This window comes from Thamnophis sirtalis, unplaced genomic scaffold (assembly GCF_051295495.1).
Source record: "Thamnophis sirtalis isolate CommonGarterSnake01/CBP01778 unplaced genomic scaffold, rThaSir2_p1.2 scaffold_4, whole genome shotgun sequence".
NCBI classification, from domain to species: domain Eukaryota; kingdom Metazoa; phylum Chordata; class Lepidosauria; order Squamata; family Natricidae; genus Thamnophis; species Thamnophis sirtalis.
Genome location: NW_028261384.1, coordinates 105,271,180 through 105,294,562, shown reverse-complemented (window position 1 = coordinate 105,294,562; position 23,383 = coordinate 105,271,180). Strand labels below are relative to the sequence as shown.

Here is a 23,383-nt window from a genome sequence, read left to right as displayed (position 1 = left end):
GAATTGGGCATTGATTCAGTGATGGCAATCGGAAATCCTGTGCGACTTTCCCGATATTTGATTTGCAGCTTGCAACCAAATCAATAAAACTCATTTTAATTGTTTATTATTGATATTTTTACAAAAACATTTACGCTGGTCCAAGGGGAAAGCTAAATTGCTAAATTAATTATTAACAGTGCTAGGTAAAATGTTATAGGAGTATGAATCTGCGTTAGTATTTCTGTAATAAGAAATAATCAAGGAATGGAAAGCTTCCTCTGAGCCGATGTTCTCCCGTAGTATTGGATCCCGGATATCCAGCCAGCTACGGAAGGTTGCTTCGGATTGTTACACGTCAAGGTTCAGGTCTAAAGGCTTGCCAGTTTTTGTAATGATCTATTTACGAACACGTATATATCTAGTTGGCTTATTCTTTGTTCCCTTGTGGCAGAGTCTGGGACAGCATTACTCCTGACTTCTCTAGTTTTGTGTGAATTAACAAGTGATTTAAGTAACTGAATTAAGTGACTTATTCAAAGAGAGCTTAGTTATGGTTATAGTTAGTGACAGCATTGGTTTTCTTTGCCCAAGGAAGAAACAGAATCAATTTTGCCTTGAATGACAGCAGCACTGAGGGGGGCAAATATCTGCCACTTTCCCATTAGATTACTGTAATACGAGAAGCAGGGGCTACCAAAGCAGTTTGTGTCAGGACAGTATATATACAGTATAGCAAAAAAAAAAATTCAATCTCCCTCTTGCTTATATAAAGTGGGGTAAGGAAGCTTAAAAGTTGGTACTTAACTGATTAGGAAAAAAATATGCCGAGCGTAGAAGTATCTGTTTAGGAAGACCAAATTCGTATTTTAGAATGTAATATTAGTAATACAGGTAGTCCTCGATTTATAACTGTTCGTTTAGTGACCATGTTGCGTTTTGTAAAGAAGCGGATATAAAAGAGCAACTGTGTAAATATGTCAATTATACATTCTATTTAGAGAAAAAAATATCAAAGGAGGTATGGAAGAGAATACAGCAAGTGAAATAGACATACACCATGAAAACAACTACAGACAGAATAATCTTCAGTAATCCATTCAGGTTTGTATTATGATAATATCTCACTCCATTGATAGAATTTTATAGCAATTCATTTGGAGTTCTATTTATAAACTTCCTATATAGTAAAAAGAATAACACTTCTCGTTATTATCACAAAAATAAAAAGAAGAAAAGAGGAAAGGCTGCACACAGCTTTTTTTAGAATACCAGTTAGAAAAATAAAATCTCTTTCAAGTCAAAATCCATGTTGATTTCATGGATACACATGGTTTGCCATTTTTTGTATTTACTTTCTGTTTCTCAAGCCAATTGATACTTCTTGCTGATATCTTAGCTCACAGAAGCTTTATTAACTGCATTAAATGATATTTATTTTTAACATATCTCATTTAGAATGTTAGTCTAAGATGAGTGGCTTTCCTGCCATTGCCCCTGTCCTTTGAAACATTGTCCTCCAGAGGTGAGATGGACACCCACTCTCCTAGCTTTCAAAAATGTCTGAAGACTTGGCTCTGTTTACTTCTTTAGGGCCCATGGGACTGGTTAGCACATTGAATTCTTTCCCTTGAATTTTTAATTTTAATTATATTCTTAATTGCCTCCAAATATATGTATAGCTTTTATGTTTTTACTTGTATAGCGCCCAGAGTCACTCTGTGAGGGAGATGGACAATTTCTAAATGTGATGTATAAACAAAACCATATATTGGTATATTAGGAAACAGTTATTTTAAGTGAATTGCCTGGCAATAGGTGGCACTATTGGTCAACTAGCAGGAAGAGATTTGTTTGGGAAGGTGTTTGGGAAAGACAATTTATACTTGCTTTTCAGAGTCTAATGAGGATATGAAAGATCTGTTTTTCTGACAAAATTATAAAAATAATATTGAGATACTATTTATCTCTTAAAAGCCCCTTACGCAAATTAAATACTTGTCTTGGGTCATATAAAACAGGCAAAAATACTTCATAAATTGCCAAGTACGAACACAATCCTCTGATAATTAAACTTGCCACTTTAACTTGGAATATTAAGAATTGAAAGTGTGTACAAGTCACAATTGTGAGCCCAACTGAGTTCACTGAGGCTAGTAACAGATACTAAACTCATTTTCATAAACAGTGAAATGCATTGGAGAATAGGTCTACAATATTCCCATTTCTGTTGTTCTAGTCTATGGTCTTTCATTGGAGAAATATTTTTTTTACTTTTACTTTTAAAATCAGGTAGAACTTACTGGATGAGAAGATGGAAAATTTAGGATTTAATATTTTTGCTCAGCCTCAAATTAAGATGGAATTTGCAGGAAGCAGGATTTTTCAGGTAACAAAATTGGTAAAAGCACCTCTGATTCATCTGTTCTTTAGTAAAATAGAAAAAATAGCAAAGAGCCGTGTTAAGCTTAATGTCTTTTCTGTGCCTGCTAATTAATGCTATATTGTTTCGGATATTTACAGTCTTTGTGCATGCTGACTAAATGGTTAGGTTTTTTCTGGAACTTGGCACTTATTTCACATCACAGCTATGATCAAATCATCTCTTTTCTACAGCTGCATATAAAGGGACCGTGTGTTGATCACACTGCTACAATCATCATATTGACTTTTTATATTTTTTCTGACAACATTGTTGTAACTTGTCCCGAACTCTACTTATCCTTTGTAGTATTCTTATCAACTGATGATTAACTGATGTATACTAAATTCTAAATATATATACTAAATGTATAAATACTAAATATACTAAAAAGGGACATGGTGGCTCACTGAATAAGATGCTGAGCTTTTCCATCAGAAAGATTGGCAGTTCAGCAGTTTGAATCTCTAGCGCTGCTTAATGGAGTGAGCTTCCGTTACTTGTAACAGCTTCTGCAAGCCTAGCAATTTGAAAGAATGTAAAAATGCAAGTAGAAAAAATAGGAACCACCTTTGGTGGGAAGGTAACAGAGTTCCGTGTGCCTTGGGTGTTTAGTCATGCCAACCACCTGACCACGGAGATGTCTTCGGACAGCGCTGGCTCTTTGGCTTTGAAACGGAGATGAGCATCGCCCCCGTAGAGTCAGAAACGACTAGCACAGAACCTTTACCTTTATACTAAATTCTCTCTTTTATCATCAAATATTTTCTTTCAACTATTACTATTAAATATTTAAAATAAAATAAAAAATCCTGAAAAAGTAATTTAACATTTTCTCTTTTCCTTTTAAAAAAAATCAGATTTTCTTAATTTTAAGCTTCAGCATTACAGGTCCAGAAGGTGGCTCAATAGAATGTATTTCATTTTTTTTTTGTCATCTTCCTTATTTACCAGTACTGTTAAGGTTGTGGAAAACCTATTCTTTCACTTTAAGGGGGAAAACACCAGGTAAAAGCATTTCCTTGGAAGATCAGTGATGGTGTCAAGCAATTACACAAAGTAGGATCATAAAGTTTAAAAAGCCTCTGCAAGATTTCAAATATCCAAGCGTTCATTCTATAGACCAGTATTGGTGAACCTTTTTGGCACTGAGTGCCAAAATGGGAGCACACATGCATGCCAGAAACCAGAAGAGCAGCTGCCCAGTGTGCACATGCACGCCAGGAAGATGATCTGCTTTCTGGCACATGTGCATTTGAAAAGACCAGCTGGCTGGTGTGCATGCAGGCGCTGGAAACTGGAAGTTCATCTTCCAGGTGCGCACATGCATACCTGGCAGCTGCTCTTTTGGTTTCCAGTGCTCCCATGCACATGAAGACCAACTGGCCGGAACCTGGAAGAACAACAGGCAACAGCTCGTGTACCCAGAGAGATGGCTCTGTGTGCCACTTGCAGCATGTGTGCCATAGGTTCGCCATCACGGCCATAGACATTCATGCAAGAAGACTAAAAGTGTATTAAGCCAATTTATTTTTAATTTAATCCATTTTTGAAAATTGTTTTCAGTTTGAAACACACAAGCATGCACATACACTCACATAAACACCTATACATGTGTGTGTTAATATGCACAAATTGAATTTTTTTTAAAGCAGGGCCTTATGTTCAAATAGAACAGCATCACCTAAAATACACTCACACAAAATACACACACACACACACACACCTGTTCCTTTGCATGAAGGTCATCTGCCCATACATTTTCTGGCTACAGATTTGGTCTCAACTAACTTTTTCTTTTAGCTTCTGTAATACAGTAAGCAGAATGAAATAATAATGTTGGGCCTCTTAGAATTAGCTGGGGCAATCATTTTAAAACTCTACTCCAAATTTAATTTTTCTGATATATTTATTGTAGTACTTAAGATTAGCAATGGTGAAAAGATTTCCACTGAATGTTTATGGCGTACAGTTATCTGAATTTTTGCATATCTTTGCCAGTTTACTGTAAGTTGATAGAAATTTGTTTCTGCTAATATAGCTTAGAAAAAATACACCAATGTCTGTCCTTGTTTCATTTATTTCATAAAATCATCCAACAAATTATAAAAAATATATACACTCCGCTTAATAATCAGTTAATTTAAAGTTTTTATTCAGATCCTGACAATTTTATGGAGTATGGCCTCTAGCACACAAAGTAGAGGTCAAGAATTACCATACATGGACTGCAGAATTCTGGATAAATACCATATGGCACCTTAGCAGTTGTTCAGAAGACCAGTTATGGTAGACTAGTCTTAATTCCGGACCCTACAGGAAAAAAAGCTGCACATTTCTCATCTGTGGAATGCTAGCACAATATCATTAAACCTAGTTTGGCCTTTTGTTCCAAATCAATGTGAAAAAAATGGACAAAGGATCTTGAATCCCAGCCACGTAAAGGGTAGAAGGCATGAGACTAGAAAAAGAAGCTAAATCTTTTTTAAAAATACAAAATACTTTAAATGGAGAAATAGATGTTCATATTGATCACAATCAAGAAGATGATCTGATTCATAATCTAGTTCCATAAACTTTCCTTTCAATTCAGAACATAAGGCCTTGCTTTAAATCTTTTGGGGGGTGGGAGGCTTTCTTTTTAATATTATATAACATTTTAGAATGAGGAACAAAACATTTGAAATATATATCAGGTAGCTACATCTTAATGATAAAATAATGTAAAATTATATTGGATAATGTGAACAAATGTGAACAGACTCTGTATGTTTTTATAGTTAAACAAATTTGAGAGAAAAACTGAGATGTTAGAAGTTTGGGGCCAACTTTGCAATACGTTAAATGGAAAGTGAAAGAGAGGGTTAAACCTGTACTGTATGCAATTATAAAGCTAGCACAGAAAGACAATGATCAAAGGAACCAAATAGAACATCCTGAAAGAAAAGCAAGAGAAATGTGTTTTTGATCAGATCTTAAAGCAGGTCAAAAAGGAGACCAGTTAAATATCTAAAGGCACCAAAAACAATTCTATGCACGGTTGTTACATGTCATGCAGGGGAAATCCTTTATCTAAAAGCATGTTCAAGAACAACCCTCTATTTCAGGAAATTATTTCTTGAAGAGATACTGTCAAAGTCCAATTTAAAGTTAGAGAACCATCAAAAAGGAAAGTAAACACCTTGATGTTAATCACATTCATGTCAGTACTCGAACAACAGGCTGAACAATATGTGACTATTTCAGTACTGTGAAATATTTTTTTGCTTATTTTGTATTTTTTTCCCCTATATTTTCTCTGATGTATGTAAACAGCATACTGTACTATGTTACTTTAGTTATACAGCCTGTGTATAAGGCATACTTAAGATCGGGGGAGGTGAGAATGCAACACTTGTGTTGCCTCTGATCTCTCAAGACTTGAAATCACAACTCAGAAAGGACTTGATTGTTTCTGGAAAGGATAGAGCTTAAATTTGCTTTAGTTTTTCATCTTTTCAACCTCTAATTTATGATTCAGAGTATCATTTGAGTTCAGACTCAATCTTTGCTTACTCTTGTATATTACTCATGAGACCCTAGCCTCCTTTGAAAGACAGGGATGTCCAGGCTCAAACACTACTTCTCTTTATAGGGGAGCACAAAGGTTCTCACTGGCAGTCTTCTGTATTCTCCTGAAGGTGTCCTGCCCACCTTTTTCTCTGCCCTGGGCATTCTGCCTGCCCCTATGTCACTCTCAGTTATTTTTAGCTCTTCCCTCTTCTGATCAGATGCTGTTGGGATTGCTTTTAGGCATAGAGTTGGAGGCGGTGCTGGGATTTTGGCAAGGGGGCCAAGAGTCTGTAACGTCCTGGGGCAATCTGATATCCCTAAGTCTAGGGAAAGTGTTTACAGGCAGAAACCTTGACGCTGGCACTGGAAGACAGGGGTGTTCTCAGAAAGGGGACATAGAGAAGGACAGTTGGGGAGGGGGGATCTAAGTTGTGGCTATAACCCCTTTGGAAATACCAAAGCAACTTTGAGAGTAGTGTTGAGATGATAGAGTGATTATCCAGGGCTGAAGAAAATCAGCTTTAAGAGAAAGGCAGGAAAAGAAAGAAGATGGCATGAACTAAGGAAATGATATAGCAAGAGGAGGAGGAGGAGAGAAGTAAATTAGAAACTAGAGCAGATATGTTTAAAGCAGTGAGTGAAAATAGATGAAGGGGAATTAGGAGAAAAGATGCCAGCTGAGATACATATAGTGTGAATAGACTAATATTGGAAAGGATACAGGATAGAATATCTGAACTGGGAGTTCTCTGGAGAAGGCCTCAGCATTTGGGTGAACTTCGAATCATGACTTCCTACATCATCTCAGGCTCTCTGTAGCTGCCAGCTCTACCATGGAGAAGCTATTGCCACTGACTACAGGGGAAAGTGAGCCCATCGTCCACTGTGGGGGACATTCCCACAAGGACTGTTGTGAGCGGGTGGTGATAAATGTTTCTGGCCTACGATTTGAGACCCAAGCAAAGACCTTGAAACAGTTCCCCGATACTTTACTGGGTGATCCTCTGCGGCGTTTGCAATATTACGATCCATTGCGTAATGAGTACTTCTTTGATCGCAACCGGCCTTCCTTTGACTCTATTCTGTATTATTACCAATCTGGAGGACGGCTTCGAAGGCCAATCAATGTCCCTCTTGATGTTTTTTTGGAGGAACTCAAATTCTATCAGTTGGGTGAAGAAGCTCTCTCTAAATTTCGTGATGATGAAGGATTCATCAAGGAAGAAGAGCAGCCCATGCCTGATCGAGAATTCCTCAAACAAGTGTGGCTGCTCTTTGAACATCCAGAGAGTTCTCAGGCTGCCCGCATCATTGCCATCATTTCAGTTATGGTCATTCTTATCTCCATTGTGATTTTTTGCCTGGAGACTTTACCTGAGTTTCGGGATGAGACCGATATGTCTTTGCCGGTAAGTAATGAAGGCTGTATTGATTTTTTTTCCTATAACCGATTATATTGTTTTCTCTGTTCTCCTTTCTCTGAATAATCATTATTGATATTTCAGAATATATTTTGCTTCAAAATCCCCTTCCCTAATTGGTATCCAAATGTCTTAGACAAGAGCAGATGTTTTATCTAATGATAATGAGAGTTGCAATTCAATAAATGTAGAATTCTAGCTTTTAGGGGAATTACTCTAATGCCAAATAATAATTTAAATTGTTTTAGGAATTTCAGATATAATATTCTCTTATTGCTTCAGATGAACCTCTATTTCTATCATAAAAACAGCAGTTTTGTTAACAGACTTTTGCCATTCAAGAGTTAGAGTTTATCATTCTGATACCCTTACTCTAAGAATATTTTATTACAAATCTGATATTTGCAAAAATCAGATACAAATTTTAAATTGTCACTTCTCTAATTCTTTTTAAAAATAAGTAGCTTAATGATACAACCATTTCTTTACTTTATTGGCCTGCATCTGAAAACTCAATGCCATCTTGGTTCTAATTTCTTTAATATCACTTTTTTAACTACAGTGGGCCATACTTTTCATTGCAGAAACTTCATAGCTGATTGCGAACATAATCACCAATGAATGAGTTGAAATAGTCATGCTTTTTCATGTGTCTATTATTATATCATAGGCCATAAAGAATGTGGGAATCTCCAACTATTATGGTCTAGAATAATGTTACTCAATAATCAATGTCCTTTTTACCAACTGCTGCTCCACATGGCTTTCAGAGCCTCCATTTGTTCTACAGTATTGTGTGATGGGGTTGGGAATAAAGTTAGGCACCGGGGCTGAAAATTATTGCAGCAATAATAATGACAACAGTAACTCTCGGTAAGGTAATATTCCCTCATAAATCAACATTTTTCTTTCAATGCTAATCATTCTGTGTTTTGATTCTTCCCCCACCTGCTGCCATGTTGTAATGGTTAGCCTCTGTGGTTTTCAGCCCTCTCAAACAAAAAGTTGAAATTCTTTGTCCTGATGGATTGACTGATTGTGTTGCTAGTTGACTCAGCAAGAAATATAATGATAAAAATCTGTATAACTGTACTACGATTGCAGAACCTTGGAATTCAAAAAGGAACAAAATAAAAGCAAGATGGACAGATTTGTTTGACTTTCAGCATCAACTTCTAAACCAGCTTTCATTCATGTAGTATTCTCCAGAAATGTTTAGATTGCAAATCCCAGATTTTAAAAGTTGGGGAAATAACAATTCAGCACCTCTAGATAGTTGATAATGGGATAGATGAAAAAGTAACATAAAATTCCTGCAGTTTCATTCTTTGATACAGTGTCAACATATATAGCATCTTTTATAAATTCCTTGTTCATTGAGATTGAGTCTCTCAGCTAAAACTATGTTTTTGGTTATTCTGAGTATGCCTTCACCCACCATGTGCCTTCTGTAACTAATGTCATTTCATTTGACTCTATTATCTTTGGAATGCTTCAATCACACTAAACCCAATTGTGCCATTGAATATTGAAGAAGATGGTAAAATTTAGGAAATTGTAGAATAGTCCTTCTAGCCAAGAGCTATTAAATGAGATTAGGTGAAAATGTGCTTGACATTTCCTGTGAACATGGTTAATGATCAGGTGGTTTAATCTAATGACAACTGAAAAAAAAATTACAGTTGGAAGAGGAGGCTGTAAGGATGTAACACATAGGAGATATTGAACCCAATGAGTACCTGAGCTCTGATTTTGCCTTTGTCTTTATGTCTGCCACAAAAAATGTACCCAGAGACTATACATATTATGGAGTCCCCAGTAGATCATTTATCATCAATGTACAAATAGTGCAGCTTGGCTCCATGTTTTGCTTCAAAATGTGTTGAGCTACAACTCCCATTATTCCCCAGGCACATTGGGAATATTGAGACTTCGTAGAGAAAGTAAGATAGAAAAAAAGTGAGATAAAATACCTGTAGGGATGTACAGGAATAAGAATGAAATAAAATAAATATATAATCTTTCCGCTTCATACAATGCTTTCTCCAGTGGTTAATTTACATTGTCCTTTGTCTGATTCCCAACCAGCTCTGAAGTTAAGTTTTCCTTAAGTTGGAAGGGAAAAGTTTTCAGGGGAAAATTCAACATATGGAGGAAAAGCCTAAATTTTTCTTTCATTGAATAACCTCTGGAAATTCTCGATCTTGGCTAGTGAAATTTGTAATTCTACCCTCTAGGTTATAAAAGAAGAGCACTCAAGAGAGCTGGTTTCTAGATACTTCACTTATTAAGCTGCTTCATTTCGGAGTCTCATACTTTTGGAAATAAGAAACTGGGACACTTAAGAGGGGAAAAGTAGTTCAGCCAGGAAAAGTTGTAGCAAAAACTCAGTTGCAAAGTAGAATATTATACATTTTCTCCTTCTATTTAACTCAGAACTAGTTTGTTATTGTGTCTAAAGAAGGACTAGGGAGATAAAAGTTTCTGCTTAACTATGGAGCTCATTGGGTGATCTCTGATCACTCAATATCTCTTAGCTCAACTTCTGACATAATTGTTGTAAGGATAAAAGCTATTCTCCAGCTTTGCATATAGTTTACCTTGATCTTTTTAAGGAAGGGCAGATATTAAATAGCTTCATCTTTTTCCTTTCAAAGCAATATAATTTATAAGACATGGTCATCCTACATGTTTTCAGCTGGATAATTCCTAATGCAACAAAAGCACTGTGGGGATATTTTGTTCTTAGAGAGGTACAGGTTGGAGCATTGTTATCGCCGCTCAACCACAAAATTCTAGGAATAATGCAGAGTGTCTAAATGACAAATATTGTTGTCTGTATGCTCAAGATAAATATGGTTTGGAGACACTACAATAAAGTGGGCCTACAACAGGCTGGCTATCTGCATTCATAAATTTAGCATCCATAGCTTTACATTAAATTGAGGAGCTGTAACCAATGGGCTCCTGCCATGTCTATCTTTGAGTTAGTATTATTCAACGTTTTTACAAATGATCTGTATAATGGGATTGCTAGGTTGCTTATCAGATTTATGGAGGACACACAAAATTGGAAGGTTTGGCAATAAATACGAAAACAAACAATTGCAATCTAATGAAGACTGATTGGAAGATTGGGTTTAGAGGACAAGATGCCTTTTAATTAAGAGCAATAGCAATAGCAGTAGACTTATATACCACTTCATAGGCCTTTCAGGCCTCTCTAAGCGGTTTACAGAGAGTCAGCATATTGCCCCCAACAATCTGGGTCCTCATTTTACCCACCTCGGAAGGATGGAAGGCTGAGTCAACCCTGAGCCGGTGAGATTTGAACCGCTGACCTGCTGATCTAGCAGTAGCCTGCAGTGCTGCATTTAACCACTGCGCCACCTTGGCCCATAGGAGAAATATAAGATGCTCCATTTAGGGAGGGAAAATATAGGCTACACATTCATAGCTTGGAAGCACTACATTGGAGCAAAGATGATACAGGGACACAAGGATACAAGGAAATTCACATTGAAGAAAATTGGGAAATTCACATTGAAAAAAGAAGACTGTGGGGAGACATGATATCAACATTCAGGAATATAAAAGTGTGCTTTAAGGAAGATTGTCAGAAACAGTTATACATTGTTTTAGAAGTTAGGATCAGAAATAATAGGTATACGTTACAATTACCCATATTTGATTTAAATGTAAGGAAAAACCTCTGACAAAAAGAGCTGTACAACAGTGGAACTATCAGGCTTAAAAAAACAGGAACCAAGGCTGCTTAAATGAGTACAAGTTTATTCCATGATAGTTCTCTATGAGAATCTGAACTACTTACAGTCAAAGCAAATAAGCAGTTGATAAAGAAAGGTGGGCTGGAAGTAGATTGATGACATATTTGAACCTTTCCTTGGAATAAGTCTTTTATCTTGTAGAATCAACATTATCTACAGAATTTGTTGGTTTTCCAACAAAAAAAGAGAAGAAAATGAGTAGACCCCTTAAGATGGTTGGTTTAGTTTTCCTACACATTATAGCAGGCTGGATTAAAGGATCTTTGTAATATGATCCAGCTCCACATCTCTACAATTCTGTGGTGTTCCTGTCAAGTCACAATCAAAATTGCTATAGTTATTAGCCCTGCTCTTTCCATTACCTTCCTGTTGTGGGGTTGTTGTTTTTTTGTCATTTTCCTAACACTGCTATGGACATCTTCAAGGAAAAGCTTGACCTCTTCTTTGGCTTATCTATGTGAATTGGATGTCAGGAAACTTTCAGGAGTTGCAATCTTCATCAGAAGAGAAGGCAATCAGAAGTCTTAATCAGTCTTTAGCAGGGATGTCAAACTTGTGTCGTCACAGCAGTGTCATGTGAAGTATCAGGACTTTCCCCCCCCCCTTCACTAAACCAGGCGGGCCCAGCATGTGATGCATTGGGGCTGCGGGCCGCAAGTTTGACACCCCTGTTCTACAGTGTAAACACATATCACCACTGTATCTGTCCTTTTGCACCAGTGACTGCTCCCACCATTTGAAAAGAAAACAGAATTTCTCTTCTCTTCTAGGAACAAATATATTTTCTTTCTTAACTTCCTCTTTGTTCCATTCACAGCAGGTTGTGCACTAGCCAACCTTGGCTGATCTTGAAAAAGTTAAGTAGAGTCAGATTTGGTTATTACTTTAAAATCTATGGCTATAGTTGATACTGGGAAGTCGGGGGAAAATCCTTGAAGTAACAATTCCATATTTGTATTAAAAATGCATGAGATCTGTCCAGGAGTTGATAGCAACTTGAGCCAGGTCTAGGACAACTCGCCATGGCCATCTTGCTGCAGCCAACTTGCCATGGCCAACTTGCCATGGGAATACTCAGTGTGGGACAATTCAATGCTGCATTAATAGTTTCATTCAGTTACTTTTATTATTGGTGACCACCTTTTCATCAAAATTATTGTAACTCTTGTATTTCTGGATTGACCTTTTATTATTGGTCACAGTTCCACTGAAATTAATTTAACTTTTGTATTTGTTGAATTGTCCTGCATCAAGTTATCTTGTTTGTGGCAAGTTGGCCCATTTTGACTTGAGCCTAAATTTTTTCCACTATTTCTTATAGAATTGATAGACATTCTTTTTTTTCCTTAAAACACATTTTACAGAACTCTTGCATTTTGGAAAATGAAGCAGATGAGTGCAACTTGTTTGCTTGTTTGCTAAATTTATATGCCTCCCATCTTATCATGGAGCTACTCTTGGGGGGGGGGTGGAGGTTAAAACAATGCAATGGAAAAAAGGTATAAAATAACAAGTAAAACGAAATAAAAGAATAAAAATAAACAATGGGAGTGTAATAATGTGAAATTAAAAAAATGAGCAAAGGGGGAACGGAAAGTTTAAGGGGGGAGTGGGCTCAGCTAATTAGCAGCCACTTCTTGTGATGTACTCCCCCATTCAGTCCCCAGGCCAACTAGCAGAGCCAGATCTTTAGACCCTTGCAGAAGGATAGGAGGATGAGGGGAAACTTAAAGGATAGTGGGGAAGGCAGGATATTCCACAGGACTGGTAGAAAAGGTTCTTCTTCTGTATCCTGTCAGTCAAGGAATTCTGATGAGATCCCAGCAGAGTTCCTTGACCGACAGGATCCTAAGCAGGTCTCCTCTGCTGGCACGAGTAGAGCACAAGTGGGATGAATTGGTTCCTAAAGTGGTCTGGACCTATGCCATGAAGAAATTTAAATCTGCTTGCAATGTCAATGTACTTGCAAAGCAGTGATATATCATGGGTCATTCTATAGGCCCCAAAGACTGCTCCTGCTCCTGTACCTTGTACCTGTTGAAGCTTCCAAATGCATTTCAGGGATAACTCCATGTAAAGCACATTGTGATAATTCAGAAGACAGATGACTAGGGCTTGAATGACCCAGAAAAGGGAGTCCTGATCTAGAAAAGGTTGCAGTTGGTGCGATACCAAAGCTCTGCAAAGAACCTCTTAGTTGTGAATAATAAGGTCTGAACTGGGTACTTCAACTCCATCAAGAACCAAAGATGTCAGAGACCAGGATCTTGAAGCTCCAGGAGTGGAAAGCAGAAAAATTACTGAGCCCTGTGGTATGATATACTGGAGTGGCCTGGGGCTGGATCTCTCATTTCCTATCAACATTGATTGGAAACAGCCTTTGAGAAAGGAGCTAAACAAGCACAGAACTCTGCCGCTCAGTCCTAAGCTCTGTAGCAGATCCCAAAGGATAGCATGGTTGATGGTATCAAAGGCTGCTGAGAGGTCAAGAAGGGCCCAGTTGTTCCACTACCACATTTTCCTAGAACTTCCCTATGTACCAGTGAATTTATTTATTTAGAAAGAAGATGTGACTGTTGTCTCAGTTGGGGTGAAGAAGGAGGCATTCAACTCTGGAAACCTAGACCTGTGTGCATTGTCTTCACTACCAATGCCACCCACCCAAAATTCTGAGAACCACAAAGCTAAGCAATAGGAATATGAAGGAGAATAAGACCTACAATTCTTTCTTTCATTTTAATTTAATCTGTCCTAATTTATTATGATAAATATTTTAAAAGTTATAGTATTTTTCTCAGGTATCAAAATAAGAGTACATTTTTGGGAAATGTGATAGAACTCCTTCAACTTCAATGAAAGTGGAATCCACTTGCATGACATCAGAGTAAAAAAATGAAATGTTTCACAATTGTAATTAACTCATTTAAAAAAAACTTGTTTTTCACCTTATTCTTCACGTTGCACTATTCTATTAATCAGTTTCTCAAATGCAGAGCTTTTCCCTTTCACTTCCTATTGTCGTGTAGGATAATTTCTATCTCTCTCATATTTAGTAGTATCTATGATGATCATGCAGACAGTCATATTTCAAAAAATACAGTTCTACTCTGTGAAGAGGAAAGTGAACAATAAAATGAAATTCTTGCTATGTTTGAAAGAAGTCAAATATAAATTTATATTTTCATTCCAAAGAATTTTGAACCAAATTTGTCTAGTAAGAAATAACAACCTGACATCTGATGACTTGATTTGGGGTTCACAGTATTCAGGATAGATGTGCTTGTGCATCTTTTTGAAGCTTGTGCTGTCCAAATATCATGAGAGTACTGACTAGAAATCAGTGGTGGGTTATGACCGATACGCCCCGGTACAGGTGTACCAGTGCCTGCCGGGAACATCTATCTTGAATACTGTAAACCCCAAATCAAGTCATTAGATGCCAGGTACCGTTCTGATACGGTGCTCTGGAGGGCCCGCCCGCCTGCCTGTACTCCTTACCGGTAAGTAAGGTTTTCGGGGCATCCACACATGCGCATGGAGGATACGGTGCCTGCGCAACGCTCTGCCAAGCAGCTGGAACATCACAGAGGTGTCGCAGAGTGTCACGGATAGTAAGTACGCATGCGTGCACGCTGCACGCATTCGTGTGGTGAACGCCCAGCCCCATTGCACCATACCGGTTGCAACATGATCCGGAATCCACCACTGCTAGAAATGCATGACTATGTAAGGATCAGAAATAAATCTAATTTCAACAAGTGCCAATCTCACCTAAATTTGCCATTTAGGGGGAAAAAAACTTACTCATACACATAATATAGCCTATCAGGAAAAGCTGGTGTAAGGAATTTCCTGGTCAGCGCTATCCTGTTTATCCCCACATACTTCCTGAATAGCTTGTACTCCAACCTTGCAGATCTTCACTCATCCAAAATAGCTTATACAGATTCTGTCCAACAAGATTTCTTTGGCGTCGGCTTTCCTGCTGGCAACTGGTGCTAATTATCTGCTAGAGAAAGCAGATGAACAGGATTAATATCTTCCATACTGCAGAGTTCACCAACTAGGGATCCTGATGGCAGTAGAAAAAGGGGGTAAATGATATAAAGTTCTTAATTCTAAAGGCTAGAAGGACCTTTTGAAAACAACAGGGGAATCCCTCTGGAGCACATTACCATAGAGATCCTCCCATTCTTTTCCATCCTGTGCTCTCTGTCACACACAACATTTCCCCTCTGACTTCATTCCAGTCTCAGTGCAGTCATCCAGCTATGTATGCCCATGAAAATGGAGTTATTCTACTACTGCAGTCCAACTTATTTTTGTGAAGCCAACTCATTTTTCTCTTATAAAGCATGGTCTATTTATAAACATTTTAAAACCTAGTTTTGAGGTTATCATTTCTTTTCTTTACCTTTAATGATTAATCCAAAATGATAGCATATTATAATCCTATAGACTATGCACAGAATTATATTGAAGGCAATTTTCTTTTCAGTCCTTCCTATTAAAAATTCTAATTCTGGCTTTAACAGAGTAACAGAGTTGAAAGGGATCTTTGAGGTTTTCTAATGCAATCCCCTGCTCAAGCAGGAGACCTATACCTTTTCAGACAAATGGCTGTCCAGTCTCTTTTTAAAAGCTTTCAGTGATGAAGCACCCATAACCTCTGAAGGCATGGCATTCTACTGGGTTATTGTTCTAACTATTAGAAAATTTCTCCTTCTGGTGCTTTAGAATATACGTTGATATCTTGGGCAAAGAACTTTGGCTGCATGATTGAGCTAGAAAAGTGGCAACAACTGTGGGAAAGGAACTATACATTAACCATGTCAAAGAAAACTTATACAAAATGTTTTATAGATGGCACACGTTACCAGAAAAATTAGCAAAGATGTTTAAAAGACAAGTCAGGGAAATATTGGAAATGTCAACCAACAACAGGTTTTTATTATCATATGTGGTGGACATGTGCAGAAGCAAGGAAATGTTGGACTAAAATAAGAGTATGGCTAGAGAAAATGTTACAACAAGAAATATAATTTAGACCAGAGATATTTTTACTAGGTATTATCCCAGAGTAGAAAGAGGATACTTATTTGATTATACATGTAATTACAGCAGCGAGAATTGTATTTGCCCCAAATTGGAAATTAAATAAGTTACAGATGAAGAGATAATAAAAGATACTAGATTGTGCAGAGATGAACAGGTTGACACTGAAAATAAAGGATAAAGAGAAATCAGTGTACTTCAAGACATGGGGAGATTTTATAATGGACTAGAAAAAAGAAGCTAGAAAAGAAAGTAAGGAGAAGATACAGAACCCAGAAAATGCACTATTAAATGAAAAAAAGGAGGGAGGGGGAAAACAGAAAAGAAAATATTAGATATACAAGTATATATTCAAGAGCGAGATATAAAGGGGGGGGCGACATAGGATTAGCGAAGGTAAGGGAATAAGAAATGATACTAAATTATATTTGCGGAAATACCATCGCAAGAAAACAAACTGAGATTTGAAAGAGACCCCTATAACAACAGAAAAAGAAAGGGAGAGAGGAGGAGAGAATGAGAGGAAGAGAGGGGAAAGAAGAAAGTGGCAAGGAGAGGAAGGGAGAAAGGAGATAGAGAGAGAGGGTAGGAAAGGGAAGAGGAAGATGGAAATGGCTATCCAACATCTTCTTAAAGACTTCCAACACTGGAAGTCTTTAAGAAAATGTTGGATAGCCATTTGTTTGAAACGGTATAGGTTTTCCTGCCTAGGCAGGGGGTTGGACTAGAAGACCTCCAAAGTCTCTTCCAACTCTGTTATTGTATTGTGTTGTAAGAGTAGGAGTAGGGGAGAGGTAAGGGAAGAAGGAAGGGGGAGGAGACGAGGAAGGAAGGAAGTAGAGAAGGGAGGAAGGGAGAAAAGAAAGGGAAAATAAGGTGGTGTTACAACAGATGGAAGGGATGGTAAATAAAGCAACCCAAACTGTATATTCTAACTTATTAAATGGAATAACAAATGTATGACAAATGTAAAGAAGAATAACAATTATGTGAATGTATACTTAAAATGGTAAGAGAATTAAAAAAAATTGAACCTGCAAAAAAAAAAAGGTTGACACCCCTCCCTCTTTGTGGCAACTTCTTAAATATTGGAACACTGCTATCATGTCACCTAATCCTTCTTTTTATTAGACTATACATACCCAATTCCTGCAAACATTCTTCATATGTTTTAGCTTCTAGACCTCTGATCATCTTTGTTATTCTTCTCTGCACTTTTTCCAACATCTTTTTTATATTGTGGCAACCAAAACTGGATACAGTATCTTAAGTGTGGTCTTACCAAGGCCTTATAAAGCAGTACTAATACTTCATGTGATCTTGATTTTATACCTCTGTTAATGCAGTCTAGAATTGCATTGGTTTTTTTGGCAGCTGCAGCACACTGCTGGTTCATATTTAAGTGATTATTATCCACTAGGACTCCAAGATCCTTCTTGCAGTTATTTCTATTAAGCCACGTTTCACCTAATTTGTACTTGTACATTTGACTTTTCTTGTCTTTGTGTAAAACCTTACCTTTCTCTAGATTGAATTTCATTTTGTTTTGATACGGCCCAGTGTTCAAATCCGTCAAGATCCATCTGGATCTTGAACCTATCTTCTGGGATATTAGCTATTCCTAACAGCTTGGTATCATCTGCAAATTTGATGAATTTCCCTTCTATCCCCTCATCTAAACCATTTATGAAGATACTCTATTAAAGAGTACTCGGTTTAAAACAGGACCTTGGGGTACTCCACTGCTTCCTTCCCTCATGTAGATGTAGTTCCATTAAGGAATATATATTGAGTGTGGTTTGTCAGCCATCTACAAATCCATATGGTGCTGATGCAATCTAGCCCCCATTTTTCAGCTTACCAAGAAGTAGACTGTGGCCTACTTTGTCAAATGCCTTATTGAAATCCAAATATACTGTATCTTCGGAACAGTATTTGGCTGGTGTACTAATTTAGGTTTCCAGGATTGCAATGTCCATTTCTTACCAATTATATCATCTATCTCTAGGTCCAATGACATTTTTTTAAGTTGTATAGTACTTCACTGTTCTGACCCATCTTCAATATTCATTTCTCTGCTACACTGGTCTCTCAGGCAGTGATAATCTGATTTACATTTCTTAGCAAACTTCTGCGATCCTTCATGTTCCTTTTTTCTAGTTCCTTTATATTTTGATTATCAATCTGCCTAACTACCTAGATTTCCTTGCCTCTACCATCTCCATCAGATTCAAGGAGGCATACATTGTTTTTCTAACCGGATCAATATTTTGAATCCTATGCAAGTAATGCTCACCATGACTTCTTCCAGATACTAAAACATTTGTGAGCATCAGTACACATATTAAGTGAGCTAGTATTGTACAGACAACAAATAATTTTAACAAGATACACTTTATACCCTAATAATATGAGCCATACAATTTTTGGGAGCAAATAAACTTTATTTGATCTATTTCTTTTAACTGGGTTCTGCCATGATTATGTCAGACCAATAAGTCACAATAAACTGACAAAAACTGAGTTCAGAATTTAACACTAAACTGAAACTAAACCATAGTGTATTATGACACTGCACAATATGTCTCAACCAAGTGATTTTATTTCTTCATTGCTAGTTAAATTATTATGCTATGTCATTTATTAACATCCAAGAGAAATGATAATTATGTTAACTTTAATGTACTCCCGTACTAACTTAAATATTTTCTCTTTTAAATGCATCTCTGTTAATTAGCATCTGCTTCAACTTACATAAACACTAGTGTCTTATCCAGTGCTCCTTATTAATGTTTGCATACAGCTTGAATAAACTTTAATGACCTAATAATATTAAATAATTAATTTGACATGATATAAGATAGGACACTGTGCTGAAATAATCATAGAAATACTCTTGTAAAACATTGATGGTCTTCGCATATTCATGTAATATATGATAAAATTCATACAGCTTATTCCACACTATGATTTGCTTTGCCATATTTTGAAGTCATCAGTTAATTTTCTCTCATTAGACACATAGTGGTCCATTAAACATACAATGGTCCAATTCATACAATATACAATGCCAAAACTATTGAAGGCATTTTTGTTCTTAGCTTGTTGAGTAAACTGGGCCATTGTCTAGATCTTTGAAATATTTCAGTATATTAAAGTAAATATAAGAGTAATTCAGTTGCATTGGGAATAATATCTAGCACTTTAGTACAGATTATGCTGTAATTAATATTAAGCTTACAATTTAAAAATTGCTGAAAGCTCTTAGTGCAATAGAAGGCAAAAGCAGGGCTACTTGACACTGAACTGGGCCTAAATCTGTCTAAAGCTCAGTAGCCTTCTCAAGAAAGTACAAACACTTTCTATAATACCTTACCCCATATTTTTGCAATATTTATATATACATTTGGAATGAGTCAAGTATTATCATAATAAAGGATATTGCGGGTCATTATGGTTCATTGCACCCCAAGATCCTTTGCTGGGTTGTTACTGTAGTTACTCATTGAGACATAAGATTTTATGTAATGCGGAAACTTTCTATAGGTAGAAAAAAACTAAACAACTAAAACTTTTGTATGGGACACCAAAAAGGCTACTGGATCTTTTCTGTTTTTGTACATAAATATAGGAATGCTGTAAATGTAAGACAGAAAGGGGAAACATTACTTTAATCACAATATAGATGAAATGCAGATTATATAAAGAAAAAGCAAGAAACATTTATGAATTATATGAGTGAGTCACTCAATTAAGCTTAATGAGGCATTTTTACTCTATTTCAAGTTGTTCATATTAAATAATGCGACACAGAAGTGAATAATGCTCTTCATATGCACTTACATGATTTTAATAAAAATTGTTACATATTTAATATTCTGTGAAATCCTTCCATGGCCTTTTCATATAGAGGAAGGCCAGAGACAATACAGGACTTAAAATATAATCATAATTCAGTGATTGTGTTTTATGTAACAGCTCCAAGATGGTGTTGAAAAAACAACCATAATGCTGATGGTACAGATAGAGTTCCATAGGGACCAGAATCAAAGCCTTCTCCCTCCAAATGTAATACAGTATAAGGTTTCCATTTGGAGTCAAAGAATGAATTCTTTCCCGTGATAAGGTGCAAATAGGGAGCAGACTATATATAACTGCTTTTTTCTTCCTAAAATTGCAGTTAACCCTTAGATCATTTTCAAAATATTATTTTCAGTCTCTTTATAGCACTTCTTCTCTCAGAAACTGAGAAGCACAGATAATCTGCAGACTCTCCTCTCATTTTGTTCTCCCCATCAAGAGAAAACCATCAGTATCCACAACTGGTTGCTTAGAACTTGTGAGCCAAGCTATTTTATGTAATGGCCTGACCGCAGCCGGTAGGGTTAAATTGAGTTATGATTCTTGCTGCATCAAGTTAAATTTTCTCTGCTGTGAAATAAAGTTGCCTTAATTGGAAATTGTATGGAGTGCCAAAATTCTCATCCAGCAGGCAGTTGCCTCTGACAGCTGAGTTTATGTGACAAAAGGTAGCAGATACTTACAGAGTAGGCATGTCTAATTTTCTGCTTCACTGCCAAACAATTTGACCAGAATATCTTGCCTTTCAAAGGAGTGGGCTTGTACTCTGATTCAGGCAGCAAAATGGCCATAGTAGCAAAACAATATTAAAATTGTAATTACTGCATTTAATCTAAAACATGCTTGTTGTTGAGCAAATAATAGTGTTCAACCCAGAGTAATTATTTTAATTCAGTTAATTTTAGCATTTTAAAAAATTGATGTTTTATTTGTTGTTTGCTCTTCAAAATGTTTTCTTTTTAAATGTACTTTAAATATGTGATGTGCATACATATCATAATATAATGTGACGATCAAAAAAATAACATTCTTCTCAGCTTTTTTTTTTTAGTCTCTTGAAAACTTTTTTTTTTTCAGTTTTAGAAATATCTTTATGAAAGAGCATGATAAGAAAAGAAAAGCTGGTGGTAGAACCAGCATCAGATTTGCTGGTCTGAGTTTAAGACCAACGGTAAAGCCAGACGTCAGTAAGAAGTCTACTATGGCCAGATTTGATTAAAAGCAGGAAATGAGCAAATGACCTGCCTGTTGCCTGCAGTGATGTATAACACTTATAGTGAAACAGACAATATTTTTTCTTTTGGGAGGAACACACACACACACACACAAACACACACGCACACACACACACCAATAAGCAGGTCTCATTCTCTGCAGTTTGCTTTCCTTCTGATAGCTCGCCCATGCAGATCTGAACTGTGGATACAGTGTCAGCTAAGTCCTTCAGCAGACCATTTTCAGTTATCAGTAGATTCTGTTTTGCAGATCTGGCCAATTTTCAGACAATTCAAATAGATATATTTCTTGGTCTTCAAACTACTGTTTGTTTTCAAACAAACTAATGAAGAAACTAAGCTGAAAAGTGGATACTTCAATAAAACAACAATCTAAAATAATGTTCATACCAACCATGAAAGAGAGATAAAAATTATGGAAAGGCCTTCATGGTTCCTAGTCTTAAATATTACTGAAAATCGGTTGAAAGATCTCATAACACAGTCCTTGTATGGAGACCAGAGGTGGTATTCAGCAGGTTCAGACCAGGTCTGGAGAACCAGTAGCGGAAATTTTGAATAGTTTGGAGAACCGTTAAATGCCACCTCTGATTGGCCCCGCCCCCATCTATTCTCTGCCTCCCAAGTCCCAGCTGATCGGGAGAAAATGGGGATTTTGCAATAACCTTCCCCTAGAGTGGGGAAGGAATGGAGTATCCTTCCCCTGCCACCCCCACCAAGCCATGCCAGCCCATCAAGCCACGCCCATAGAACTGGTAGTAAAAATTTTTGAATCCCATCACTGATAGAGACCTAAAAATTTTAGGTCTCTTTAGTTAGAAGATCTCTAGAAAGAAGAATGAGGAAAAATCCAAAAGCAAGAATAGAAAGATATTTAGCAGGTTACAGAAAATATTGTAAAGCTGTTATTTTTGTCAAAGGGAGTGTTACAAAGTATTAAACTGAAAGAGTATCTATACTTTTCATCCACTATGTTCAAACTTTAAACTATTGTACATAGTGATATGCATTGGAATTTGCAGAAGGGTCTTGTGTTTAACTTTTTACCATGTATTGGTGGCGACAGCTTCTGTTCACTCAGGAATTTGTGGACTCATGCAATTTGATCCTAAGTGCCTTTTATTTACAAGTTTATATCCTGACACTCTGGTTGGGATTAAAAGGGAGCTAAGCACAGTGATAGTCCAAGTGTTCTAATCCTAAACTATATTTTTGGTAAGTATCACGATCACTATATTGGTCTCATTGCAATATCAGTAGGATGTCATTGTTTACCATAGCCTATCATTTTATTTAAACTTACAGATGGCATGGACCAGGGGTTTAACATTAGTACAGTTGAATAAATAGCTGAAATCTAGTATAATTCAGGCTGCAGCCCAAACAAATACTCTCATTTTTTAAACAGTTTATTTATATATTTTCACATTACATACATAAATGCTTAGTGAACAGTGTATTGTCTGAATCAAATTATTAATATACAATAATATTTTTTCCCTCCGAATTTCTACCTCTACTGTCCAACCATTTATAAAACAAGCCCCATGTTCGAAAATACTCTGTATCTTCTTTTTCTTTTCTTTTTAATGTCAATCTGTCCATTTTTTAAAAAGTTTTTTTTATTTTTTCATTTTCATACAAGTAACCAACATTGTTTTATATTATTAAATATTTACACCAATTCATCTTACCATCAATCCCCAAGAATGATTATTGGCTCTTCTGCTCTTTTCCATAGACCATATTTGTACCTTATCCATCACTTTCTTCTCCCACTCTCCTCCTCCTCCCTACCTCCTTTCTTCCCTCTGTCATCCTTTCTCTACTTCCTCTTCCCCTCTCCTTCTCCTCTCTCCCCTTTCCATTCTTCCTTTTTCTCCTCCTCTCCCGCTCTCTTTCCTAACCCGCTCTTCCTCCCTTTACTTTCTTCCCCACTTTTCATTTCATTTACTTGATGTATTTCAGCTTCTGAGCGGGCTCCATTTTATGTTGATGGTATTTATAATTTCATTTCATTAAACATCTTTAATTTTAACATATATCCTCCCCTTTTTTTGAAAGAAAAGC

At 36.7% G+C, this 23,383-nt stretch overlaps 1 protein-coding gene across 1 annotated transcript in view; it reads left to right on the top strand.

Moving 5' to 3' along the window:
- The first annotated feature begins 6,192 nt into the window (after nt 1-6,192).
- KCNA7 (potassium voltage-gated channel subfamily A member 7) overlaps nt 6,193-23,383 on the top strand; it is a 31,206-nt gene continuing 14,015 nt past the window's right edge. Inside the window, exon 1 of the mRNA XM_014065088.2 lies at nt 6,193-7,362. Within this exon, the coding sequence (XP_013920563.1) occupies nt 6,787-7,362 (576 nt within the window). The 5' untranslated portion in view covers nt 6,193-6,786. The remainder of the gene's footprint in view (nt 7,363-23,383) is intronic.